Source organism: Callospermophilus lateralis, chromosome 7 (genome assembly GCF_048772815.1).
Source record: "Callospermophilus lateralis isolate mCalLat2 chromosome 7, mCalLat2.hap1, whole genome shotgun sequence".
NCBI classification, from domain to species: Eukaryota; Metazoa; Chordata; class Mammalia; order Rodentia; family Sciuridae; genus Callospermophilus; species Callospermophilus lateralis.
The window spans coordinates 22,011,704-22,030,336 of record NC_135311.1 but is presented as its reverse complement, the minus strand read 5'-3'; the positions used below and the strand labels follow the sequence as shown (position 1 = coordinate 22,030,336).

General features: G+C 35.4%; 1 protein-coding gene across 2 annotated transcripts in view; it reads right to left on the bottom strand.

Moving 5' to 3' along the window:
* Trim33 (tripartite motif containing 33) overlaps positions 1–18,633 on the bottom strand; it is a 116,248-nt gene that overhangs the window by 20,203 nt on the left and 77,412 nt on the right. For both annotated transcript variants that reach the window (XM_076862901.1, XM_076862902.1), the window contains exons 7-11: positions 16,939–17,085; positions 16,392–16,509; positions 14,244–14,518; positions 7,161–7,325; positions 2,785–2,985 (exon numbers count right to left, since the gene is read on the bottom strand). In XM_076862901.1, coding sequence (XP_076719016.1) covers positions 2,785–2,985; positions 7,161–7,325; positions 14,244–14,518; positions 16,392–16,509; positions 16,939–17,085 — 906 coding nt within the window. The remainder of the gene's footprint in view (positions 1–2,784; positions 2,986–7,160; positions 7,326–14,243; positions 14,519–16,391; positions 16,510–16,938; positions 17,086–18,633) is intronic.

The window sequence follows — 18,633 nt, the reverse complement described above, 5'->3', positions numbered from 1 at the left end:
TCAGTGACTTGGGAGGCTGAGGCAGGAGGATCAAAAGTTCAAAACCAGCCTCAGCAAAAGCAAGGTGCTAAGCTAAGCAGCTCAGTGGCTGAGTGCTCCGGGGTTCAAACCCCAATACCCCTCAAAACAAAACAAAGAACAGATGACTAAAACAAGTATTAGTGAGTATACAAAGAAACTGGAACCTTCACATACTGTGGATGAGAATGTAAAATGATGCAACCATTGTGGAAAACAGCTTGACAGTTCCTCAATTAGTTAAAGATGCTCACAGTATGACCCCACAATTACACTCCTAGATGTTTACCGTAGAAAGCTGATAAACTATATATATAAAAACTTAAAGAGAAAAATTTACAGCAACATTTTCCTATTAGTCTAAGAGTAGAAACCCAAATGTCCACCAGCTGACAAAATGTAACATATCTTTACAATGGAATATCATTTAATCATAAGAAGGAATTATGTACTGACACCTGCAACAACACAGAATTGGAAAATACTCTTTCAGAAAGAAAAACCAGCCAGCCACAAAAGGCCACACAGTGTATAATCCCATTCACATAAAACGCCCTGAAAAAGCAAGTATATACAAATGGAAGGCAGATTAGTGGTTTCTAGGGACTCGAAGAGAAGAAAATACAGAGTGGCAGTTCTTAAGGAACCATAAAAATATTCTGAAATATGGGTGATGGTTAAACAATCATATAACATACTAAAAAACACTGAATTATATGTTTTGAGTGAATTTCATGGTATATGAAACATGACTCAACTAAAACACCCTAATAAAACAGAACACATCTGCAATTAAAGAAAAGAGAAAGGTTTATAGGAAAAGGCATGGAATCTGCTCCTCCTACCCCACTCTAAAAAATTAAAGATAGGAAGTTTCTTGTCTTGATCTTAAAGTTCTTCTGAGTAGAACAGGGTTAGGTCTAATACAGGTTATGATATTCAGCTTTTCAAAGATGTAGAGCATCTACACTTACTCCATCTGGTTTCTGTAGGAAGACTGAATTCTAGGAAATTAGGTTAAATGTGACACTTATAATCAGCCTTCTCCCTTTGTTAACTTTCTTATCAACTGAAACCAAGCCTTATTTGTCTTCTTGTCCTCAATACCCAAGGACTTAATCATAAATCATAATCATAAAGTCCTTAGTAAAATGTGAATTACTCACTTAACAATATGCATGCCTCTGGTTGCCCAAAGACTCTCCATACACTTTTCCAGGCCTACAATTCCAAACTGTCTCCTTGTTATTGCTGTGGATAGTGGAGAGAGACTGGGCTTTAAATTTCAACCTTTCCATTTACTGTGTGACTCTGGGAAAATCATTAACCTGTCTTATTCACATCATAAAATAGGGATATTACATATCAAATTAGGTGAATTCAATTATTAAACTAATATAATACCTGTGAAAGCACTTTGCTTTTAACTTAGAAGTGTGACTTAATTTATATTTATATTTTTCCAATTTCCCATTCTACATGGCCCAGGCCTCCTCCACTGCCATTCCCTTAGCCAAAAAAGCTCTATTAGTATCAGAGAAGAAATGAACTAAGAAAACTCACAAGTCAGTGGTTTTCAAACAATTCTGAAATAGTAAGAACATCATTTAAGACTCCTACATATACTGATAAGTACACAAAAATATTAAATGACAGCCACAGGAAGAGTGTTAAGGGCCCTGCTGTTTCAGCTGTTGCACTGCTCCTTGCTACCATGGTGACCTCTGACACCAAGTAAGTAATATAATGCAGGACATTAATTCAGTATAATCCTTAAAGGTTATACTTACGTTTAAAAAGAAAATGTTTTGGCTGTCTCTCTCTCTCTCTCTGGAGATAGCCTGTATTCTACCTTGAATGCACAGTCCTTGCTGTACACCAAAGACATCTCTCTCTGGAGATTCCCCCATGCTCCCTTGCACATGTGTTTATTTGGCTTAATAAACCCATCTATGCCTTTGAAAAATAAAAAATATTTTAAATTCAAATTAATTAGAAATTCCAGAAGGCAGTGGAGATATCTGTCTTCAGAGATATGCCAGAGTTGAAAGGGACAAGAAACTTTAGAGGCCCTTCATAATCTAGCAATTATTCCTCACCATTATTTTCTTTTTACTGTATGCCTCATAGTGCCTGATATCTATAACTTCCATTCTTAGCCCAACAAGACTGCAAGAGGAGTTAACTATCCTTCCTTATCAATCTAAAAGAAGAATAACAGGGGCTGGGGTTGTGGCTCAGCGGTAGAGCGCTTGCCTAGCACATGCCGGGCCCTGGGCTCGATCCTTAGCACCGCATATAAATCAATAAAATAAAGGTATTGTGTCCAATTACAACTAAAAAATAAACATAAGAAAAAAAAAAAAAGAATGACAAAAGATTTGACCACATTTTCATCCTGGTTTACCTCGCTGGCTACAAACTCACAGTAGGAGTACAACATCTGATACAAAGTCTGCTTGTTGGCAGGTGGAAAAACAGGAAGAAGGCTGATATTAATCTGTTATTTTATTAGATAGTCTCATAACAGAGAATATTCAAATTCCTCTAAATTAAAACTACTGAGGAATGCCAGCTCTAGCAAAAGAACTTTTCATAATTCAAATATCTATTCTTTCTGGAAATTTCAAATTGTTGGAATTTGAAAAAATTAAAAAACAAAACAACAACAACAAAAAAGAACCACTCTGGAATAAATACTCAACTCTTGAATCAGTATGAGATCAATATGAGGTTTCAAATGACTCATTTAACTCAAATACAAACCTGTATGGGTGGAATATCTGGCAATGATGGAAGGTTTTCTGGATTGGTAACTGAGGGGATAAGCTCTATTGCTGTAACAGATGGGCTGGTGGGACCTCGGTTTGCATTGGCCATAGTTGCTGTAGTAGGACTTGTTGGGTTGATTGTGGTGTTGTGTACCGATACAACAGGAAAGGGTCCAGCATGCCCTGGGTTTGAGTGCTGTTAAGAAAGAAGACATTATTATTTGATCTGCCAGGATATCTGAACTGTACCTTCATGGCGATTCTTTGTTTAGAAAAGATTCTGATGTGTTTGGGGCCCGTGGCTGAGCAACATGGCCCCTCTCAAACTTACGCAGAAGAGTTCAAACTTAGCCGATTCATTTTCTATTCATTTCTGTGTAGTATCTATAGAAAAGTAATTGCCGATACTTTTTCTACCTGTCAGCCTGGTGATATGATCCTATTTCAGGACGAACAAGAATATACTTAAGAAGGTGATCTGGAAGCCCCCAAGTTGTCACTTACCAGGCCAAGAAAGTCACCATTCTCTCCATATACTTCCTTGATCCTTTAGACTCTTATTCTAATAAAAATAATTACGTAATGCAGCTTGACATGGCAGAAAGGACAATTAATTTATAGAAACTAAATATGACATTGACTCTTGGCTCTAACGACCTGAGCCAAGTCACACAATCACAGCAATTTAGAAATAAGGATAAATGATACCTCACCTGTTTTATTGTGACATCTGTTACGAGGATGACTGAAAGTCATGTACATAAAGATGTTTGGGAAAAGTTACTATACACATATAATCATCTGAAATATTTAAAATTAATACCTAGATCCTCAATCATCTTATTTACTAATCTTTACAAAGAAAAAAAAAAAAGAACTTTTTGTGTAAGAATGTGTAGGGCTGGGGTTGTGGCTCAGTAGCAGAACATGTATGAGGCAATGAGTTTGATTCTCAGCACCACATAGAAATAGATAAAATAAAGGTCCATTTACAACTAAAAAATATTTTTTTAAAAAAATGTGCCACACTCTACTGTCTTTTCACCACTTCTTTGGCTCTTGCCCTTCTTCCACTTAATTAATAGTAGTGTTGGGTGGGTAATAAGTGACTAACTCTGAAACTTAACAAATCTTTATAAAATTTGATGAACAACAAAACTGAAGACCTGATGAACCTATCACTGATTAAAACAATTTTCAAACAGTTCTGGTAGATCACTGTTCTTTTTCGGGATTGGACTGGGTGTGGGGGTAGAGGAGTGGGAGGGTATCAGAGATTAAACCCAGGGGCACTCAACCAGTGAGTAAAATCCTCAACCCTTTTATATTTTATTTAGAGACAGGGTCTCACTGAGTTGCTCAGGCCGTTGCTAACTTGCTGAGGCTGGCTTTAAACTCTGATCCTCCTGCCTCAGCCTCCTGAGCTGTTGGGATTACAGGCATGTACCACCACACCTAGTTAGATCACTGGTTCTGATTTATAATCTAGAAAATCTGAAGAACCAAAGAACTTTTCTGTAATAAAATATTTTTAATTGCTAAATACATATTTTTTAGAATAAGCTTCCAGAGCAACTCATGAAAACATAAACCAAAACTATTAATAAAATTCAAAGTTAATTTTGGTGACTAAAAAAAGAAAAACTAATGTTGAGCTGGGTGGTGGAGCACAGGAGTAATCCTGGTGCAATCCTCCCAGAGGATTCAAGTTCAAAGCAAGTCTTGGTAACTTAGGTTATCTCAAAATGAGAAAAAAAAAGGGTTGGGGATGGAACTCAGTGGTAGAGTGCTTTTGGGTTCAATTCCCAGTACTACCCACCCCCTCAAAAAAAAAAAAAAATTCAGTGTTGAATTCTTATTCTAACAACATGCTATAGCATACAAACATATATAAATAAAAAGAAAGGGGTAAAAAGACTCCATCTATCTCACAGAGATGGTTATAACCAAAGGAATTTTTTTTCCTCTTTTTGTAGTCCTAGAAATTGAACCCAGTATTTTCATTTCTTCTCTTTTTTAATATTTTATTAGTTGCGAAGAACCTTTATTTATTTACATGTGGTGTTGAGAACCCAGTGCCTCACACATGCTAGGCAAGCACTCTGCCATTGAGCCACAACCCCAGCCCTCAACCCACTATTTTCTTTATTGTTAATAGACATTTATTTTATTTATTTATATGCGGTGCTGAGAATTGAACCCAGTGCCTCACACATACCTGGTAAGTGTGCTACCATTGAGCCACAGCCACAGTCATATGAACCCACTATTTTCTAATATTCTTATACCAGATTAAAAAATATGCGGAGCATGATAGCAAATGCTTGTAATCCCAGCAGCTCAGGAGGCTAAGGCAGGAAAACTGAAAGTTCAAAGCCAGCCTTAGCAACACAGCAAGGACCTTATCATCAACAATGTATCATTAAATAAAATACAAAAGGGGGCTAGCAATGTGGCTTATTATAAATTAAGTATCCCTGGGTTCAATCCCAGGAACAACAACAACAACAAAAAATCTATTTCAACAATTATGTAAAAGTAATTTAATGATAATTTGTATCCACAGGAAAAATTTTGAAATTTATTGTCAGCCTTATTGTCACTTAAAATTTAACAAAGCATCATGAAGTAATTGCTTTTCCTGCAAAAAATTACAAAAACTGATAAATGTCTACCAAGAAATACATTAAGCATAAATACATTAAGGCACTGTGACACACATCTGTAATACCAGCGGCTCTGAAGGCTGAGGCAGGAAGATCGAGTTCAAAGACAGCCTTAGTGAAAATAAGGTACTAAGCAACTCAGTGAGACCCTGTCACTAAATATAATATAAAACAGGGCTAGGGATGTGGCTCAGGGGACAAGTGCCGCAGAGTTCAAAGCCCAGTACCAAAACAAAAACAAATAAAAAAAATTAAGAGTAAGATAAAATTCTGCAGTAAAATTCAAGTTCAATACAAAAGTATGTAAAACTTTAACTTTCAAAAGAGCTTGCTATGGTATTTGAGATTCCAATAGTCATTTAAAGAATGATAAGCCAGGTTTGGTGGTACATACCTGTAACCACTGTGATTACAGGAAGACTAAGTTGGAAGGATTATAAATTTGAGGCTAGCCCCAGCAATTTAGCAAGACCCTGCCTCTCACAAAACAAAACAATCAAACAAACAAAAGAATGATGTCAAGGTTTCATTTTATAATGCTAAATTTATTATGCTAGGAAGTATGTCTTTTGCAACTATTCATAAGCTTACAATGAAAAATTGAAATGAAACATGCCAAATGTGAGGGAGGATATATTTTTCAAAAGTCGTTCTGGAAGTACTTGGACCAAAAAGCTGAAATCTCAGCTTTAGAATAGAGTTTTCTCAACTTTTAGCATGCAAGCTGATCCGAGAGACTTAGTAAAAGTTTACTAAGTAATAGTTTATTTATATATTCATTTATTTTTAAAAGTTTTAACTCAGTAAAAGTTTACTAGGTACTCTCCTGCTGGAAATTCTGATTTAGTGGCTCAGAATTTAACAAGGGCCCCGCATTCTACGTCAAGCTGACCAGTGATTCTGATGGCTTTTGAAACATGTTTTGAGAAACACTACTACAAATTAAAATATGAACTTTATCATTTTGTGCACCACCGTGCCTGGCTTAATGTATTTTTCAACATTTATTAGTCTTTTTTGCAGGAAAAGCAATTACTTTAAAATCCCATGTAAAACTTTCCTCATTTTATAATCATATCTCCTATACAAATATAATATACTATTCAGGCAAAGATCATACATTTGTCTCTAAATATATTTGGGGGATTACTGTGGATTGTTCCTAAGGCTTGTGCATGCTTCACAACTGAGCTAGATCCGCATCCTACCCTTATTTTTAAGGTTAAACATATACTCTACACTCTAAACAAAATAATACTTCAGAAAAGAAAAAGTTATATATAGCTATCTGTATTACTTTTCAAAGTCCTGGTTAATATTCGGATTAAAAAGTCATATTAAAAGAGTAAAGGAACAATATCAGAAAATTGAAATTCTAGGATTGACTTTATCATTATTCTCTTGTGATTATATGTACATCAAAAGTTCTTGAGATTATTTTTCACTTTGTCAGTAAATAGGCTGGACTATATCAGGGATCCTTAACCCAAATTGTACGCGATGGGATTAAAAGGTCAAAGCAATTCTTAAAATTGAAGTCAAAATTTCATGTGTATGTGTACTTTTCTGGGACAAGAGGACATACAGAATTAATCACATTTCCAAACATATCAAAGAACTGCTCCCACCAAATAATTAGGAAAAAAAATTATGTCTTTTTAGTTTTAAAATTGTATGATTCTTACAAATGTAACTCTAGGCATACTTGTCTTTGGAGATGTGGCTGCATCATGGAATATTGAGGGCCGCTGTGCCTGGGTATCCCTGGTATTCTGGCAGCATTCTGAGCCAGTCTCATTTGATGGGCTTGAAAAGCTCCACAGTTCATGTTGCCTCTTTGCATGGTTTGCACACTGATTAATCTTGGAGGCTATAAAAAGTAGAAATTGCAATTTATATAATACTTTTTAATAAATATCTTTACATTACAAAATGTTATGCTAAATAATAATTCAATCAGGATAGAAGGGATAAAGCAAAATATCAAAGTCATTGTTCTCAGAGAAGTATTAATAATCAAAAGTGTGTGTATCACTCCAAAATTTTTCTTTTCCTTGTCTCATGTGTGTGTGTGTGTGTGTGTGTGTGTGTGTGTGTGTGTGTGTAATTAAAGCACACTAACTTATCTCACCCAGAAGTAACAGTTTTGAGTGTGAGGGGCAGAGACAGCAAGAAAGACAAAGAGATGGGAATGATTTGAAAAAAAAAATGCATAAGGAACATATCAGAGCTTAGACAATGTGGTTCTTTGTCCCACACCTTGTGAAAAACAAAAAAGATCCTGTGTGGAAGACAAGAGCATCGAGGCGCCCAGCCAGACCGGAGGAGGAAGTCCGGCCCCACCCCAAGTGCAAGTCCAGAGGAAGCCCATCAACCCTTAAAACCCATCAAAGGGGGTGTGGCTACCAGCACGGTTCTGCAGCTGATCCAGGTACCCAGTTTCCAACTCCCCCACCCATAGTTGCGATAACTCAAAATATTTCCCACAAGCTTTTGGGGGTTGTAGCTATCAACGCAAAACAACAACTGTACAGGCACCTGGTTTCTACCTCACAGACTAGAATAGGGAAGATACAGGTGGAAGTTCATTTCCTTTCACACTGGCTATACGTACCACCTTGAATACAGAGGCTAAAGCTAGGAATAGATGACGCCACCTACTGGAAGCAAGGAAAACAGTGTTCTGAGAGACTTTTTCTTTTTTCTCTTTGTTTCTCTCTTTTCTTCTCTCTCTTCCACAACTTCAGCATATGTGAAACCAAGAACTGTGCATGAACAACTGAATTACCAAAGTAATATAATATAGAGGAATTGCATATACCCCACCTTCCCCCCATTTTTTTTCATTATTTCTATTTTACTTTCCTTTTCCTTCTCTTATTTCTCTTTTCTTCCTTGTTATTTTTTTTCTTTTCTTTTTCATTCATATTCTTTCTATACCACTTTCAATCTCCTAACTTATGCTATCTATACATAGGTTAACTATCTAAATAGATACGAAGTTGAGTCTATACTTTCTTCCATAAATTACCAGTCTAGTGGTTAGAGTTCTCCAAAGGTGCTAAGTTAGTTTAACCTCATACCCTCACTCCTTTCCCTCTAAGTATAACATCCTTCGTCTGAAATTAAGTTTTCTATATGCGACCAGATATGGTACGCCTTTTATGAAACTAATGAATATATTCTTAAGTAATAATTAAAACCAATATCTATAGTCTTAGAATCTAACTATAAATGTATTAATAATGAAAACTTGTACTTAGATACTGTACTGTTGATATTGGGAACTGTTAACATTATCATTCTCCGCAAAAGAGGGATTTTGGAGCTATACAAGAACAATACTAATATATAAGGGGAACCACATTAGCACAACAGTTTCACAAAGCTAGAAAGAATCATGAGCAGTATGAAAAGACAAGGAAAGAAAGGACCACAAACAATACAGGTCAATTCAACATTAGATGAGGTAATATCTACAGCTGATGGAATGTCAGACAAAGAGTTCAGGATATACATGCTTCAGATGATCTGGAGTCTCAAGGAAGACATTATACAGCAAATTCAGACAATGAAAAATCACTTTGACAATGAATTACATAAACAAATCCAAGAAGCAAAAGATCAACTCTATAGGGAGATAGAGGATATAAAAAACAAACAAACAGAAATCCTGGAAATGCAGGAAATAATAAACCAAATTAAAAACTCAAATGAGAGTATTACCAGCAGAGTAGAACACTTGGAAGATAGAACTTCAGACAACGAAGACAAAGTTTTTCAACTTGAAAAGAACATAGACAGCTCAGCGAGAATGTTAAGCAATCATGAACAGAACATCCAAGAATTATGGGATAACATCAAGAAACCAAACCTAAGAGTTATTGGGATACAAGAGGGTACAGAGGTCCAAACCAAGGGAATGAGCAATCTATTCAATGAAATAATACTAGAAAACTTCCCAGACTTAAAGAATGAAAAAGAAATCCAAATACTAAAAGCCTACAGGACACCGAATATACAAAATCATAAGAGATCCACACCAAGACACATAATAATGAAGATGCCTAACATACAGAATAAGGAGAGAATCTTAAAAGCCACAAGAGAGAGGAAGCAGATTACATTTAGGGGTAAACCAATCAGGATAACTGCTGATCTTTCAACACAGACTCTGAAAGCTAGAAGATCCTGGAACAACATATTTCAAACGCTGAAAGAAAAAGGGTTCCAACCAAGAATCATGTATCCAGCGAAATTAAGCTTCAGAATTGAAGATAAAATAAAAATCTTCCATGATAAACAAAAGTTAAAAGAATTTGCAGCTAGAAAACCAGCTCTTCAAAACATCCTTGGCAAAACATTACAGGAAGTGGAAATGGAAAATAACAATGAAAACCAACAGCGGGAGGTAGTACAGTAAAGGAAAAACTAAGCATAGAGGAAAAACAAATCATGTTAAGTAACATACATAACCAAATATGGATGGAAATACAAACCATATCTCAATAGTAAACCTAAATATTAATGGCTTAAATGTACCAATCAAAAGACACAGGCTAGTAGAATGGATTTAAAAAAAAGATCCAACAATATGCTGCCTACAGGAGACTCATCTGATAGGAAAAGACATACACAGACTGAAGGTGAAAGTTTGGGAAAAATCATATCACTCATATGGACTCCGGAAGCAAGCAGGGGTGTCCATACTTGTATCAAATAAAATAGACTTCAAGCCAAAGTTAATCAAAAGGGATAAACAAGGACACTACACACTGCTCAAGGGAACCATACACCAATAAGACTTGATGATCATTAATATATATGCCCCAAACAATGGTGCAGCTACATTCATCAAACAAACTCTTCTCAAGTTCAAGAGTCTAGTAGACCACAACACAATAATCATGGGAGATTTTAACACACCTCTCTCACCACTGGACAGATCTTCCAAACAAACGTTGAATAAAGAAACCATAGAGCTCAATAATACAATTAATAATTTAGACTTAATTGATATATACAGAATATACCACCCAACATCAAGCGGATACACTTTCTTCTCTCTCAGCAGCACATGGATCCTTCTCAAAAATAGACCATATATTATGTCACAGGACAAATCTTAGCAATTACAAAGGAGTTGAGATACTACCATGCATTTTATCTGATCATAATGGAATGAAATTGGAAATCAGTAATAAAATGAGAAAGGAAAAATCCTACATCACATGGAGATTAAACAATATGCTACTGAATGAACAAAGGGTTACAGAAGACATCAAAGAGGAAATTAAAAATTCTTAGAGGTAAACGAAAACTCAGACACAACATATCGAAATCTCTGGGACACTATGAAAGCAGTACTAAGAGGAAAATTCATTTCATGGAGTTCATTCCTTAAAAGAAGGAAAAGCCAACAAATAAATGACCTCATACTACACCTCGAAGCTTTAGAAAAAGAAGAACAAATCAGCAGTAAATACAGTAGAAGGCAAGAAATAATTGAAATTAGAGCCGAAATCAATGAAATTGAAACAAAAGAAACAATAGAAAAAATTGAAAAAACTAAAAGTTGGTTCTTTGAAAAAATAAATAAGATTGATAGACCACTAGCCACGCTAACAAAGAGAAGAAGAGAGAGAACCCAAATTACTAGCTTACGGGATGAAAAAGGCAACATCACAGACTATTCAGAAATACAGAAGATAATTAGAAATTATTTTGAAACCCTATACTCTAATAAAATAGAAAACAGTGAAGGCATCAATAAATTCCTTGAGACATGAACTACCCAGATTGAGTCAGGAAGATATAAACAACCTAAACAGACCAATATCAAGTGAGGAAATAGAAGAAGCCATCAAAAGACTACCAACCAAGAAAAGCCCAGGACCGGATGGATATACAGCAGAGCTTTATAAGAACTTTAAAGAAGAACTAATACCAATACTCCATAATCTATTTCAGGAGACAGAAAAAGAGGGAGAACTTCCAAATTCATTCTATGAGGCCAATATCACCCTGATTCCCAATCCAGATAAGGACACCTCAAAGAAAGAAAACTACAGACCAATATCCCTAATGAATTTAGATGCAAAAATCCTCAATAAAATTCTGGCAAATCGTATACAAAAACATATCAAAAAGATCGTGCAACATGATCAAGTAGGATTCATCCCTGGGATGCAAGGCTGGTTCAATATACGGAAATTAATAAATGTTATTCACCACATCAATAGACTTAAAGATAATAACCATATGATCATCTCAAGAGACGCAGAAAAAGCATTCGACAAAGTACAGCATCCCTTTATGTTCAAAACTCTAGAAAAACTAGGGATAACAGGAACTTACCTCAAAATTGTAAAAAGCTATATATGCAAAGCCTCAGGCTAGCATTATTCTAAATGGAAAAAAACTGAAGGCATTCCCTCTAAAATCTGGAACAAGACAGGGATGCCCTCTCTCACCACTTCTATTCAATGTAGTTCTCGAAATACTGGCCAGAGCAATTAGACAGACAAAAGAAATTAAAGGCATTAAGATAGGAAAAGAAGAACTTAAATTATCACTATTTGCGGATGATATGATCCTATACCTAGAAGACACAAAAGGGTCTACAAAGAAACTACTAGAGCTAATAAATGAATTCAACAAAGTGGCAGGATATAAAACCAACATGCATAAATCAAAGGCATTCCTGTATATCAGCAACAAATCTTCTGAACTGGAAATGAGGAAAACCACCCCATTCACAATATCCTCAAAAAAAATAAAATACTTGGGAATCAACCTAACAAAAGAGGTGAAAGATTTATACAATGAAAACTACAGAACCCTAAAGAGAGAACTAGAAGAAGATCTTAGAAGATGGAAAAATATACCCTGTTCATGGATAGGCAGAACTAACATCATCAAAATGGCGATATTATCAAAAGTTCTCTATAGGTTCAATGCAATGCCAATCAAACTCCTAATGGCATTTCTTGTAGAAATAGATAAAGCAATCATGAAATTCATATGGAAAAATAAAAGACCCAGAATAGCAAAAGCAATTCTAGGCAGGAAGTGTCAATCAGGAGGTGTAGCGATACCAGATTTCAAACTGTACTACAGAGCAATAGTAACAAAAACAGCATGGTACTGGTACCAAAACAGGCGGGTGGACCAATGGTATAGAATAGAGGACACAGAAACCAATCCACAAAATTACAACTATCTTATATTCGATAAAGGGGCTAAAAGCATGCAATGGAGGAAGGATAGCATCTTCAACAAATGGTACTGGGAAAACTGGAAATCCATATGCAACAAAATGAAACTGAATCCCTTTCTCTCGCCATGCACAAAAGTTAACTCAAAATGGATCAAGGACCTTGATATCAAATCAGATACACGGCGTCTGATAGAAGAAAAAGTTGGCTACGATCTATATACTGTGGGGTCTGGCTCCAAATTCCTCAATAGGACACCCATAGCACAAGAGTTAATAACTAGAATCAACAAATGGGACTTACTTAAACTAAAAAGTTTTTTCTCAGCAAGAGAAACAATAAGAGAGGTAAACAGGCAGCCTACATCATGGGAACAAATTTTTACTCCTCCTCATACTTCAGATAGAGCCCTAATATCCAGAGTATACAAAGAACTCAAAAAATTAAACAATAAGAAAACAAATAACCCAATCAACAAATGGGCCAAAGACCTGAACAGACACTTCTCAGAGGAGGACATAAAATCAATCAACAAGTACATGAAAAAATGCTCACCATCTCTAGCAGTCAGAGAAATGCAAATCAAAACCACCCTAAGAAACCATCTCACTCCAGTAAGATTGGCAGTCATTATGAAGTCAAACAACAACAAGTGCTGGCGAGGATGTGGGGAACAGGGTACTCTTGTACATTGCTGGTGGGACTGCAAATTGGTGCAGCCAATATGGAAAGCAGTATGGAGATTAGAATAGCTAGACTGTGGAACCAAGCCCGATGCCCCTCAATAGATGAATGGATTAAAAAATGTGGCATTTATACATAATGGAGTACTACGCAGCACTAAGAAATGAGAAAATCATGGAATTTGCAGGGAAATGGATGGCATTAGAGCAGAGTATGCTAAGTGAAGCTAGCCAATCCCTAAAAAACAAATGCAAATGTCTTCTTTGATATAATGAGAGCAACTAAGAACAGAGCAGGGAGGAAGAGCAGGAGGAAAAGATTAACATTAAACAGAGTCATGAGGTGGGAGGGAAAGGGAGAGAAAAGGGAAATTGCATGGAAATGGAAAGAGACCCTCATTGTTATACAAAATTGCATATAAGAGGTTGTGAGGGGAATGGGAAAAAAATAAGGAGAGAAATGAATTACAGTAGATGGGGTAGAGAGAGAAGATGGGAGAGGGAATAGTAGAGGATACAAAAGGTAGCAGAATACAACAGTTACTATTATGGCATTATGTAAAAATGTGGATGTGTATCCGATGTGATTCTGCAATCTTTGTAATGTTTTGAATAACCAATTAAAAAAAAAGAAAAAAAAAAGAAGACAAGAGCCTCAGCACTTTTGGAGTAATAAGAATATCATTTTGTTTACCATGGTAAGTTATTTATCTATAGTTTTTCTTCTTCACACTTCCCCTACAGTCCTATCACAACCAGAGCAAATAATCTGACCTTTGGACTCTATTCCTGCTAGTAACTTTGAATGTATGACTCATTTATATAAGATAAAGAATAGTCTTGATTTGTTCATTATGTGTACCAATAATGTAGTGATACAATACTCACCTGTTGTTGTAACATCTGAGGAGCAGCTTGTCTAGGATGCTGTTGTGTTGTTGTTGTTGTTGTTGGTACAGGAGCTGGTGGTTGCTGCATCCTCATCTGTTGCAACTGCTGATGTTTCTGAGCATACACTTGTTGTTGCATGTGCTGGAGTCGAAGCTGTGCTAAATTAATCTGTCCAGGGGTTTTACTAATGTGGTTTGTCCCTGGAGGAACTTGCCCAACTACAACATTAGGAGTATAACCAGGAGCTGGTTTACTCTCTATTACTAGATTACCTGAGGATTAAAAAAAAAAAGAATTTGCATATAATAAACTAAATCAACTACTTCGCAGATTATTCACTATATTCTCTTCCTTTTCTGACAATTCTCAGCACTGCAAAGCTTCTAGTACGTGGTATAGCAGGGATGGGAGCTGGAGAAGGGGGGAGGAGAGGAGGTGGATGGGAAAGAAGATGATCAGAAACCTAACATTGCGAAACCCTCCTCCCAAACAATTTTTAAGTAATCAGAATATATAATCTGCTCTTATTCTTTGTTTATACAGGTTGTATAGAAAATTAAAGAGCTGAGAGACATGCCTATATAGACTGTCTAATTCATATTTATCTCTCTCTCTCTCTCTGATACTAGAGATTGAACCATGGTATCGTAACCACTGAGCCACATCCTCAACGTGTTTTATGTTGAATCTCACTAAGTTGCTGAGGTTGGTCTTGAAATTGCAATCCTCCTGCCTCAGCCTTCTGAGTTGCTGGGATTACAAGAGTACATCACTGTGCCAAGCTTAAATATCTCTTCATGATAAGACTCAAAAGATACTAATTCCAGGGCCGGGGTTGTGGCTCAGTTGTAGAGTGCTTGCCTAGCATGCATGGGACATCCCTTACACCACATAAATATAAACAATTAAAATAAAGGTATTGTGTCCATCTACAATTAAAAATAGTTTTTTAAAAAAGATACTAATTCCTTAAGTTTTTGAATTGCTGATATATGAAGGACAAAGTACTATATTGCTACAAAACTGTGTTCTATGGAAATATTGCACGGTTTGAACCATTTTTAACCTTAGAAGTGACCATTTTCCTGGCTTTTCCCAGAGCTATTACTTTCTAGAGTTAGAAGGCAAATTTTAGCTTCGTGTGATTTAGGGCAGTAGTTGTCAGGCCACATAGAAACCTGCCAAACAGATTCTGATTTTGCTTGTATTTAACAAAAAATTATAGACAAATTTGTATATAATTTTTAACCCAAAGATTACTATTTTAAAAAACAATTATAGACAAATTTGAATATATATTTTTTTAACCCAAAGATTACTATTTTTAAACAGAAACCCATGAAAACTCTACTTTAACCATTCCCAATGTTAAGGACTTGTCTATTCTGAAAGTGTATTTATTCGTTCAGTTAGACATTTCTAACTGATGGACAACTTTTTATTTAAGACAGGGTCTCACTATGCTGCCGTAGTCTCTGAGAAATTCTCTGGGTAGAATTGCTACCTGCCACATCTGTAACCCTCTTCCACCCACCACCATTTTTAAATTAGAGCTGTTTTTCTCTTTCTCTGTAATTTTTCACTCATGGTCTTTAGATCCACAGTGTGGAGTAACAAAAGCAAAGTCCATTTTTCATCTGTGTGAAAAGAGCTGCTTTTGTCTTTCAGACATTCCTCAGGACATGACTATTGGATATAGAAGCTTTTTGAAGGTCCTTCTATAGTGCATTATTTAATTACTAAGTATCTACAAAATTCTTGCAGAGAATGAATAATCATTTTCTAAGATTTCTACATAAATCAATCAATATTAACTTTAAAAGATGTAAAATGAAACACTAGAAGTAGTACACATTAAAAAACACCACTACAGGGACTGGGGTGTAGTTCAGTGGTAGAACTCAAGGATCAGCATTTAATCCTCATCATCAAAACATAACAAACAAAAAACCCCCATATTGACAAACTCTTAAGTATTAAGATGAAATGAAATAGCAATACAAACCATAAGTAGAGTTTCCAATGAATAAATATATTCCAAGTCTTTCACATTTTAAGGTTAAGAACTTCATCTAAAACTTGCTTGACATGTTTTCTTCTCTCAATTTGGTATTTCAAAGTTATACTCATAAAACGATTTCTCACCTAAATTGACTACATTCTTTGCCCAGAAGGTAGGATCACAATGGAAACGTATTGCTCCATTAGCAGCAGGAACAGGATCACATCGTGCTTTCAAAATATGACGCAATTGAAAAGTAATCTTAGAGGGAAAAAATTCACATTAGTCTTATACATACAAGACAGAAACATAAAAAAAGGACCAATTATGTCAAATCTCAGATGAGACAGTGTCAATATTTAAATTAGCTCTCAAATAAAATGTATATACTTCTTCTGCCATCTCTGACAATAAACTATATTAAGGTACTAGGTTTCTAAAAAGAATAAATACAGTCTGATTTCATTTATATCAAATTCTAGAAAAGGACAGCAATCAGATTAGTGATTGCCTAGGGTCAGGGGTAGAAGGGACAAGGATACAATGAAAACTTTTTGTATCTTGATGTGGGGGAGTTACACTTGCCAAAATTCAAGCTGATACTTTTAAACAGTTGTAGTTAGTTCTCCCATTGTAAATGATACCTTAATGAAGTTGATTAAAGAGAAATAAAGATATTTTATGTCTTACCAGTCGCTTGCTGTACAGTAGTGCTGTGCTGCTGCCACTAGCAATTGCCCAGTTAGTAAAGTTCATAACATGCTTCACCTGCCGGGAGAGGCCTGTGATGTCATTCTGCTGCTGTAGTAGCTTCATCTGTCTTTCTTTTGTAACATTCTGAAACAAAACAAGAGCTTTACTGAAGAATAAAAATCATATATAAAATCATAAGTACACAATATCTACGTTTACTTTAAAAATAATATAACTGGACAAGCTCATGCTTATTTAATGAGCCTATGATTCATAAGAGGAAAGATCAGTAACAAAAGTGGGACTATAACTTGAGTTTACTAAGCTAAAACAATCTATAAATAGAAATTAATGTTAGTTGATGTCTTTTATTTTTCTTACAGGATATAAAATGTCTGTTAAAATAGTGTCTTCCTATTAGGTTAATCCAATATACAATATGAAATTATAAGCTGACCTTTAGAAATACTTTAGAAACTTTCTTTTTTTTTTTTTTTTTCTTTTTAATGAATCTTTTTTGTAGATGGACACAACACAATGCCTTTATTTTTATATGGTGCTGAGAATCGAACCTGGGTCCCACCCGTACTAGGCGAGCACTCTACCACTAAGCCACAATCCCAGCCCTAGAATTGACTTTCTAAACTACCAAAAATATTTTTACTGGTGTGGCATGAGGCTGAAGTTAAAATTTCTTCAGCTCAAATTAAATTAGTTAAAATTTTATATTAACTTAATCTAAAACAAAAAGATAAATTCCAGAGCTCTAAGGGTTGAATTAGGAAAACTTAAAAAAGTGTTTTTTAAATTTTAATATACTTTTTTTAGTTGTAGATGGACACAATCTTTATTTTATTTATTTATTTTTCTGTGATGCTGAGATCGAACCTAGTGCCTCACACTTGTTAGGCAAGCGCTCTACCACTGAGCCACAACACCAACTCAGGAAAACTTTTGACATGACAAATTTGAAAAGAACAAAGAGGAGCTAGGGATGTGGCTCAAGCGGGAGCACACACTCGCAAGCGGCCCAGGTTTGATCCTCAGCACAACAAACAAACAAAGATGTTGTGTCCACCGGAAACTAAAAAGTAAATACTAAAAACTACTTAACAGAAACTGAAACCCCTTGAAGGAATGGGCAACATCTGATATATTCTGACATTCAGCCTTTCAAACAATCTACCTACATATTTCTTAATCTTTTCTCCCACCAAAATTATTCAACTTAATTTATTGCATAATATTTTTGATTAAGGAAATAAGTGTCTCATTTTATAATGAAAATCAATGATTAAAAGTATCCAATTGACAAATTTGATTTACAACCTCACTAGAAATCATTACTTTCATAAAGCTTAGGAAAACCTCTCTTTTACAAAGTGTAGGAACATATTACACTAGAAATTTTAAAATTATTATCATGTTAGGAGTATATGGCATATTCATTATTAGGTATTTACATACATACACTTTATCCTTAAGAGGCATCTTTTAATTCTGAAGCCCTTGAAATGGTTTTTAAAATGTCTTCTTGGATGTATAGCTAAAATTTATTTATAATACATTAACCTATATCAAAAATAGTTACTGCTAAATGCTCTCCATTCACACGATCCTCTGCAGGAAGGTAAGAACCATCTGTTAGGGTTGAAAGCAACTAACCAGATGTACAACAGGAAAGAGACCCCC